Genomic DNA, 10,312 nt, shown 5'->3' on the forward strand with positions numbered 1-10,312 from the left:
CTGGTCTGTGCAGTTTTTAATTCACAAGTATAAAAGAGCACAAGACAGAAAATACTTGCTAGTTCACTCCTCCTCTGTACTACTGATGGCCACTGCCAACAGTAGAAGTGGGGCGCGGGGGATCAGCCTAGAATAAGTATTACAGCAGAGACAATTCCATTTTAACTTGTTTTCCAGAGAAGAGACAGGGAGCAGTAAGAGTCAGCTCTTTTCAATATTGCTCAGTTCTGATGAATCCCTCTTTTCTCCACCTTCCAGCGTGAAGTCCAGTCCCACAAACACCACCAACGTACTCAGAGAAGGATGAAGCTTCCCCCCTCAGCAAAGCTCTGCACAGCCAGAGGGACTCCCTTTGAGCAAAGTCTGTCTTCCCTCTCCGTTTTTGCTCCCATATCCCAGGGTGAGAACCACGCAAAACCTTTACCGCAAATGCTACAGACTATATACCTTGATGTTGAATTTAATGAATAACATTGACAGTTCTAAGTGCAGAAACATGGATGTCTAGAAGAGATACACCCTGGGACTGACTAAATTGAACTTCAGCTCTGAAAGCTTCACCACACACTTGTTTCGTCTTTAAGGTGATACACTATAGTGCAAAGGTCACCGGGATTCTGGAGCACTGGGTTAACTGCAAAATCAACCAAATCAACTCAGATGTATGAGAGCAACACAAATGTAGCCTCCTCCTAGAAAGACTTCAGGAAAACACTCTCAAATATGAACTTCAGAAAGTTACAATTCCAGAGAAATAAGTATCATGAGAGAACTAAAATAGAAGGCTCCACCCAAGCTGTTTCTCTTGAAGTTTCAGAGTGGGGGTTTTTCATGCGCATGATGAAAGGACTGAGCCAAATGTACATTTTCTTCCCTAGGGGCAATGCATAGACAGCATAAAATTTGTTTTAAAACGAGTCATTACAGAAGCAGTAACTAATCATCTGAATGGTTATGGAGGCATTATGGAAGGATTTGCAGTCCCTATAGCTAGGAGCAAGCATGATTTACTCCAAAATGGAAGGGTTTTCATGAATGGCTCTGTTTTTTCCATTAAGGCTTTTTTCCTTTATGCTCCAAGAAAGGCTCTTCTTACTTTGCACAGATGGTAGTGCTTTAATGACGATGGAAGTGCTCAGCTATTGCTGAGCTCAGCTTATAAGCGTCCAGATGTTTATATTATAGAAACACATCCTTCTTTCCAGAAACAACAATCAACCTCAGCACAGGTCCAGAAGCTACCTAGAATCTGTCCTACAGAATCAGCACAACAAAATGTAGGTGCTCCAAATGACAGGCAACCTTTTCCCGCCCCTCCCAGAAGCAACAAATTAAAAAGCTCATCTGCATATGATCTCCAAGCACAGCTAGCTTGATACAGACTCTCCACCTGAGAGAGGCTGCAGCGGTTTATACTTATACTAAGCTTCAGAACAGTGTGACCAAACACTGGGGTTTAGGAACAGATTTCACATTTTATGTGGGTCAAGTAGGATTGTGTTTTGGAGCATTTTATCTAATTAACCGTGAAGACAATGCTTATGCAAGATGTCTCAGCAACGCAGCAGCTGATGATCTGGGATGAGAGTCCAACAGCTCCCTTGTATTCAGTAAACAAGATATCCTGGGGTTCAACTCACCTCAGTAAACCTGTATTCCACAAACTCAGAGCAGAGCTTTTTTGTGGAAGAAGTTCTGCATCCCACATGCAGAGGACACAGAACCCCAGAGCAGGCAAGGACTGCTCACCACCACCGAAACCCTGTGCCTGCAGGGAGCTGGCTGTCCAGGAGAGCATTGCCAGGCAGCCTCACCAGCACCTTGGGATGAAAAGATCTCTCTCATACAACTGGAATGACACTAAAGACACGTAACTGGCACATTCAAAGCAGCTGCCACGCTGTCTTTGCTCCACCAAGAACTACTTTTGGGATCTCTAACAAATTGTTAGGATTTCTCACATACACACTACCCCCTGCAACTGGAAAACTGGAAACCACAGCTTCAATTCTGCGTTCAAACTGAATGCTCCCTTCATCTTCCTGCTAAGTCACCTCCTGCAATGTGAAGGAGTAGGTTTTTTCCCCCAGAGGCACTTCCTTTATGAGCAAACATGAAACGTGGTCAGTGCCAGTCACAAAGAGCATGAGGAAAATCACGTTGAAGACCTCAGAGGGGAATACACTGGTGAGCAGAACACCCCTGGGCTCTGCCAGTGCTGCTACATACAAAAGCCACCACGTATGTAAGGTCTCAACAGCAAAACTAACAAGGACAGCTGCAAACTGTCTTCACAAATTTATAACACAGTTTTTAGCAGCTAAAAAAAGATATTCTATTGCAAGTTTTCAGAAACCAACTGCTACAACAACACCTTAAGTTCAGAGTTCTCAAGGTAAGGCCAAAGTTACGCATTATTCCTCTCAACCACTGTCACAAGCAACTCAGTTGTTTGCCCAAGTTGGAGACAAAACGCTTTAAGAAAACACTTCTGTAAATATCACACCAAGGGCTAAAAGGACAAAGACATTTCAAGAAGGAAAATATGAGGTATCCTCTTCTCTGGTCTCCGTGACATCCACATATCTAGTGCAAGACTGAAAGGATTTCTAGTGTCTGTAAAAGGCTTGTATGTATTTTCTATGCATTAAAATCCTGCTGCAGCTCCATCTCTAGGTTCTATTTCCAACTCCATTACAAAGAAAGCTTTAGGATTTTAGCCAGACCATCATGCTTCTTAAACCCTGTTCCCACATGGCCCCCCAACCTACAAAACAACCCTGACCTACCTTACACAGGTGTTGCACCAGCTTTACACAGAGCTCTGTAGCTATGGACACAAGGAGGATGCTAAGCACCATCCTCTTCGGCAGGAAAAAAAGCAAAGCAAAGAATCCTTGGATTAAACCTCCACAGAACTGCTACAAACAGAAATCTTCCAGAAAAATGCAGTGACACGCTTAAGAGGAAAGAATCACATACAATTAAACAAGGAATGAATATGTGAAAAATCCCAGTGCAAAGAAAAACTGTGACTTTACTTCCCCAGAGTAAATCAGCACAAAACATAGGAGAGCACTAAATAAAAGACAACACAAACGGGTGACACCGCTAAGGTAAACGTAGTACAAGCAGTGGTTGTAAGAGAAATTGTTGTGGCAGAAAACTTTACAGTGGCTGGCAGAACATCACCGGGCCACCCAGAACTGCTAAGTCTGAACATCAGTTTGTCCCACACAAAACCAAACTGGAACCCAAGGCTTCTCCACAGCGTCAAACACCACCAAACCAGTTAACATTTAGTCCAACATGGTGGTGGGGTTTTATTACCATAAATGCACCAGCATTAAGCACCGGGCTGCTCCAGTCATAACTACTACCCTCTAACCCTAACCCAGCACCCTAATCCTGTGACCATGCAAACCCAACATATGGATGTGATACATGAGTGACACGCTGGCAGGGGACACAGCACCCTACAATGGCCAAGAGCAGAGTCGGCAACACAACTGTAACCCCATCAAAACAAGGGCTGTATCATACAACGTTCATTAATAGAAAGCAATTAGATGCCCATTTAGGCTTCCCAACATTATTAGAATTAACAGGGAAGTGACAGAAATTGAGCCCTTTTTGATTACTCAGCCAGACACGCACCACCACAGCGTGTCAAGGGATGGACTCACAGCACAGTCCTAGACACAGTCTGAGCCCAAACCAGCACCACGGCTGGATGAGGCCATCTTGTCTTCCCCATCACCCATCCCTGTTGGGCCACCATCACGTAGCAAACAGGAACGTGACTCTGAGCAGGGTTAAATATAATCCAGCAAAAATCAAGTAGCAAAAGCAACTGCTTTTGACCCACAGGCACTCCACTCAAGTGCTCCCGCGTACCTAGGGAGAGGGCAGGAAGGGGAAGCTTCACTCAACGGCAGGTGGTGATGGCTGTCACCAGCAGGGTTGGGCTGAAGCTCCTACAGAACTACAACAGGAATGACAGAGACAACAGCTCTGCTGTGCTTTGCAGAGTGGGTGAGGAATGAAAGCTAGGTCTGAAATACAGGTACATATTTCTGTCTCGATGCTGTGACAGTACACATGGCTTATGAGCTGAGAACAAAGTGATGGACTGGGTATGCTTCTCCTACTTAAAATTGCTCTTTCTTTGATTAAAGCATCATTCCCAAACAATAAAGCAGTTCAGCTTCAGAGAGGAGTAATCCGCCTCCTCTTTTTCCTCCCAGAAACATCCAGGGAATTCTCTTTCAAGAGCCCACTCCAGAGGAGAAAAGCCTTCTCAAGGGCACGTGCTCCCTGCCCTGCTCCACAGTGCAGATGAGCTCACTGGAACAAGAGATGAGCTGACGAAGGAGCTGCGCAAAACACTGGTGCATTGCTCACTGGTTGCTAAAGCAATAGGAGCATCATGAGACTGCATGCGAGAACACGGATCATTTTACTGCTCCAAGCACAGAAGCACAGCAAAGATCATGACTGTTCCTTGCAATTACCCATTTTTAGCTCATTTCACAGGGGCACCAATTCTTCTGTACAAACTGGGCCCTTCTCCAACTGCCTTCCAACTGGTCAGGCATCTGCAATACCAACACGGTCTCCATGAAGCAAGCAAGAAAGGTTAAAAGTTACCAGCTAAGAGGGATCAGAGAAGGGTATTGGGTGCCACCTCACAGCATTTCAGCAGCCTCAGCCCCCCAGATGCAGGAGGGGAAATGCAGATGATCATGCATTGGAGGAACAAGAAGGGCATTTTCAGAGGATTTTTAACTGTAAAACTGCGTATCAGTTGCAACAAAGCTGTTAAACAATCTATCCATGCCTCATTAGGGACTCTGGCTCATAAGGACCAAGGTGGATTCTACAACCACCTGCTCAGTCCTCCACAGAGCACGTGACTGACCCAGCAATAACCACATCGGAAGTCAATAAATGAGAACTGAATACTCACCACTGCATTTGCAACCAGTACGACCTGGTAAAGTGTTCCTTTTCACAGGCAGGCTGACACACTGCTTAAATTATAGTCAGAATACCTGTATTTTGTGTTTATTTCCTCACACAACATGACCCACTTGTGAGGTGGTGTGTTTGCTCAAGAACACAAATCTGCATCCTTCAAACCAATGCCAACCAGACGGCAGCTGACCAGAGCCACAGCAGCTTGCAGACACTCACACCAAGTCAAGATCTACTTAATCCAGATACTCGGAGGGAAAGAACATAAAAGATGACAGACAGCCCTTGGTGCTGCACAGGACTCCAGAGGATGGCTAACCTCAGGTAAAGTCTCTCACCACATCTTCAAGCCTTTCAGGAGTAATCTCTGAGCAGCCAGGAGATTGCTTGCATGTCAGGCTAGCACGCCAGTGCACACATTCAAACATCTGACACAGCTGATGGAAAACTGGCTTCTTCCAGTCAGGCAGTCAGTAGCAGTAGAGCTCACAGCAACAGTGTCAAGTTAGAAATAATTAGCAACCATTTAGCCTAAGAACTTTTTGTACTACTTCAAACTTGCTTCCTAAAATCAAATAAAACTAGACATGCTCACCTCCAGTCGTCTTCACTGTCAGGTTTTGTACCAGTCAGAGCCAATCTTTCCAGCCCCAAGACAAACATGCTTAGGATTGCAAGACCAGAAGGGACAGTGTCCTTCTGAACATGCTCCACCTGAAGAAGGCAGCGGGGGGCAGTGGGGGCTGCATTCCTCACAGTCCTTACTGTTCTGCTGTTTAATAACCTTCCTGGATTTTCCATCTTAGAAGCGCTCACAACCTCTATTGCCTAGAATGATCTTGAGCTTGAACAGCTCTTCTCCCTTCCTGAAGTCAAGAGGACCCTTGCTAGATAAACCTGATGAAGGTGAAGAGCAAGGTCTAGCCTAAAGCCAGTATGCTTTCAGGAAGAGCACAGGCAAGTGCAACAGAAAATAAATTAACAAGCATCTAATTGTATCCAAAGCCTTTAAAGGAAATACCAATATTTTTCTTTAATCAGCTGCTTGCAAGCATCAGGTGTTCAGTTTTACAAGGAAGATATGACATGTGGAATGCTCTTTGGCAGCATCTAGGTCAACAGACCCCTTCCAGGAGGCATGTAAACGTACAAACCCAACCTCTCATGTGTGACAGGGTTACCTTGGCAAGCACGTTGGCTAAAACCCAACACACTGTTAAATTCTAGTCTGGCTAATTACAACAGTACAGAAACAACAGGATGATGATTTGAAAGAAGCAGTTTAATGTTCATTGCACATGGTGGTTATAATTAATCCAGTCCATACCTAAAATCCCATCCAAGTGTCAACAGAAAGCAGGTGCAACCTCTAGGCTGTAAGAAAATTGCCAGCAGGGCCCATGGTACCATAGCTACAGCTCAGCAGGCAGCTCACATCCTCCCAGTTCCCCACAGTGGGAAAACACCCCAGCCACCCAAGGGACGCACAAAGTCCTACTGTAACCTAGCAGTGACACTTGCCTTTCCTAGCAGCCCAAGAAAGTAACTCCCACCCCCCCTAGGTTACATTTTCTCTAAGAACCAACAAAGCTGAAGAATTTTTCTGGGCAGGTTCCCCCCTTCCATCTCCTCCACACCACCATTCTTGCTGAAGGCCAACCTGCAACAAGACAAGGTGTAATGATGGCAGGACGGCCTTCTCCACCTGAGAAGATCTTGCACCCCCTTCAAACAAAACAGGGAGGCCTGGCTCCCTCCATCACACAGCCCTGAGGATGTCACAGCCAGCAAGTCACCAGACACACACAGAACTTGAGCCTCTGAACAAAAAGGCTATGCTACACCTGTACCCAAGAACAAGGGAACCCAAACTGCAGCTCTGCAAATTTTTTAGCCTGCCTGGCAAAGCCCTAGCAGAATAGAAACTAAAAATATTTGTAAGCGAATGGATATGGTAGGAGAAAAGATAATCTGAATTTCCCTGATGACTTGTTTTGTGAGAAGAAAAAATAAACTCTTTAAACAAGTTAAATCAGGCCAATCTCAAGAGCCAGTCTAAGCCAAGGTGAGTCAGGGGCTCAACCCAGCTCCACAAAAGTGACACTGCTGACAACTCTCTTACGCTTTCAGAACATTTCCCTTTGGAAAACAAACACCCATACAGGCCATGTCAGTCCAACGGCTCTGAGGTGAGAACCCCTGCCATTTTAAGGAGCTGTCATGTGGGAATTTTTCCATTCTACATTCCACCAGATTGGATTTTTCTTCCGTATCCCCACCGAACTCCGCTGTCACTTCCTCTGTACCAGCAGGAGATGCCCCACTTGCCGCACACCGACGACTCACAGTCCCGTTTCTAGAGCGCAGAAGCGAAGCCTGGCTCGCCTCCATGACCCACCCGGACCGAGGGCAGCGGCGGCCGGGCCGCGGGCACTGACGCCGGGATGGGCAGGCTGCTGAAGCGTTACTCGGGGCACCCGGCCCTGCTGCACCCTCACCCTTCAACCGGACAGGGCGCCGAGGCGGCCCCGTACCACAGGTACCGCCCGGGCGGACAGACCGGCCGCCCCCCGCAGGGAGGCCCCGAAGCCGGCCGGGCCGGGCCCCGAGCACAGCCAGCGCCGACCCCGTGCCCCGCGGGGGCCCTCCCGCAGCCCCTTCCCCCGGGCTCCCCGCGGCCTGGCCGCCCCGGGACCACCCCCCGCTACACCTGTCCCCCTCAGGGAGGCATCGGGCCCGGCGCAGGCCCGTCCCCCGTCCGCGGCGCTGAGGAGAGCGGCCCCGCGGCCCTCACCGGACTTGGGCGGGTAGCGGTAGGCCGAGTTGGCCTGGATGTCGATGTCCTCCACGCCCGCGATGCGCCGGCTGAGCAGGGAGCCCATGGCGGCCGGGCCCGGGGACGCAGACCTGCGCGGCGGCGAGCGGCCCGCACCGCACCGCACCCGCACCCGCACCCACGGCGGCGGCGCGCGGCACGCCGGGAGAGCGAGACCGCCCGCCCCGCACTACAACTCCCGTCAGGCACCGCGACGGCGCATACCACCACCTCTGAGCGGTGGGGGGGGGTGGGGGGTGGGGGTGGGGGTGAGGAGGTGGAGGCGCCCCACTGTCTCCCCCTGGGCGCAGCCTGCGCTCTGCCGGCAGGGGGCGCTGCCACGCGGGGCGGGGCACGGCACCGGGCACCGAGCTGCCGTGCCCTGCACCGGGCTGTGCAAGGAGAACACCTGGGGATACACCTGGGACAAGGAAACCCTTGGGAGCTTGCACAGGGATGCACAGGGACGCACAGGGACACACTGCAGAAGAACACTCTGCACAGGGATGCACAGGGAGGATCCAGAGGGACACGCTGCACAGGGATGCGCCGGGATGCACAGGGAGGACGCGCAGGGACACCGCACAGGGATGCATCCTGCAAAAGGTGCAAAGGCAAAGCAGGGAGAAGGAATTACACTGACGGCATCTGGCTGGCGCAGCTCAGCCTCAGCAGACAGTTTTGCTGAGCCCAGGGAAAGATTAACCTGCTGGTAGCTGTTTTGCAGAAGAGCTTTGGGCAGCAATACCACAATCATTCCCATCAGCCTCCCTTCCCACTGGCTGGGGAGGGCAGGACATGGTGCCGGGGATGCATCCCCAGGCATGGCTGGTCCCTGCTGGGATGGAGTATGCAGGGACCAGTGTGGGACCAGCTGCAGTAGCCACACACCTCCCAGGATGTTTGGCATGGGGCTTCGTTACCTGGGCCAATTCTGTCAGAGGTGGTACCTGCTGCTGGCTGAGGCTCGCTGCCAGCAGAAGAGGCAGATGGTTGGCCTCCCCAGCTGCAGGACCGTGTGATGCTCACATGGGGAAACCTCTCCTGGGTTCCTCCTCTTGGAGATAATCCACCCAGAGAAGCGAGCAGAGGTGTCTGAGGTTCAGACATGAGGGTACATCAAAGCGGGGAAAGACTGAAGGCTGTCTTGCATGCCTGACAGGAGGATAGTGTGGAAGAAGAGGTACAAAAGAGCCCCCACCAATGTCCCAGCACTGATCCCTGTCCCCTCTGGCACCAAGGTCTTGCAAAGGCGCAGGGAAAAGCCACCCAGGCTTGGCTTGTTAAGGGAGGCACCTTTCTGCACACATGCTACAGACAGGTTCATGTTGCAAAGGAGCTGGGGACGCAAATTCCCAGCAGTGGAGCTGGGGATCCCCGGGAAACACGAAGGAGATAAAGTTGCACATGCAAAATCTCTTAAACCGGCCTTGGGAGCAGGGACCAGGGTGCAGGGAGACAGGATGCTGCAGGGAGCCCAGCTGGCCCACACGGGAGGATTTTATGATAGTGAGTGAGCAGGCAGGAGGTGGAATTTGCTGGCTGTAAACACAAACTAAAACAAGCCCGGTGGGAATAAGCAAACAAACCCAAGGGGACACACACTTCTTGGCTAGTTATTACCCCTGCAGTTGTGGTGGCCACCCTGAGCACAGCAGCTCTGCATTGGTGGGGCCAAACAAGGCACCGGCTGTGGGGGAACGGGTACTGGGGGTGAGGAGAGAGCAGGATTGGACCTTGCTCTGCTGTGTCCTCCAGTGCAGCAGGGCCACCAGGACAGGGAAAAGCCAGGGAACTAGCAATGGCCACGTCCTGCCAGCAAACCACAGAAGTCAGGAACATTGCAGTTGGCACAAGGGAGAGCTGGCCTCTGCCTGGCAGCGTCCTGGCAATAACCATGCCTGAGTGCTGCCCACTGCATCCCTCAGGATGGTGCTGGCACCCAGAGCTATGGCATCTGTTGCTCAACCAGCCTCTCCATGCAAGAGTTTCTCATGACAGAAATTGCACAGAGTGAGGAATGGAGCCTGCTGACCAGCAAAGCAATGCCTGCCCTGTGTGTGCTGCCCAGAGCACATCCCAGCTGCTCCCTGCCTGCAGGGGCAGCTCAGAGATGCTCCTCAGTGCTGCGAACAAGCGCCCAGGCAGTGCCCTGGTAGCAACGGGCTGATGCAAGCAGTTTGTGTGCCACCAGCAGCCCTGAACCCAGCAGGGTGAGCCTCTACACCCCCATGGCCTCACCATGCACACCAGCAGCCAACGTGGGGCTCGGCACAGGAGCAGACGAGCACAGCAAGGCTGAGTGGCTCCATCTCCCTGTGCTGTGCTAGGAACCAGTTGGAGCAAAGCAGAGCTGTGTTTGCACCATGTGGCAGGGCAAGGAGGGGAATTTGCAGAGGGACAGAAGATGAGGGTCCCTCTCCCTTCCCTCCTGCATCCTGAGTGCTAAGAGCATCCTGCCTTCCCCAGCCCAAGGAGGTGCCTAGAGGCAATGGCTCCAAAGCTGTCCCCTGAGCTTTT

General features: G+C 50.8%; 1 protein-coding gene across 4 annotated transcripts in view; it reads right to left on the reverse strand.

The window, feature by feature from the left end:
- The window catches only part of MGRN1 (mahogunin ring finger 1), a 55,350-nt gene extending 47,380 nt beyond the window's left edge, over positions 1–7,970 (reverse strand). For 2 of the 4 annotated variants that reach the window (XM_055805514.1, XM_055805516.1), the window contains exon 1: positions 7,772–7,970. In XM_055805514.1, coding sequence (XP_055661489.1) covers positions 7,772–7,859 — 88 coding nt within the window. In that variant the 5' untranslated portion in view covers positions 7,860–7,970. The remainder of the gene's footprint in view (positions 1–7,771) is intronic. The other 2 variants (XM_055805515.1, XM_055805517.1) reach the window with 1 other exon arrangement.
- Between the last annotated feature and the right edge of the window lie 2,342 nt (positions 7,971–10,312).

Source organism: Falco peregrinus, chromosome 5 (assembly GCF_023634155.1).
Source record: "Falco peregrinus isolate bFalPer1 chromosome 5, bFalPer1.pri, whole genome shotgun sequence".
Taxonomy (NCBI): domain Eukaryota; kingdom Metazoa; phylum Chordata; class Aves; order Falconiformes; family Falconidae; genus Falco; species Falco peregrinus.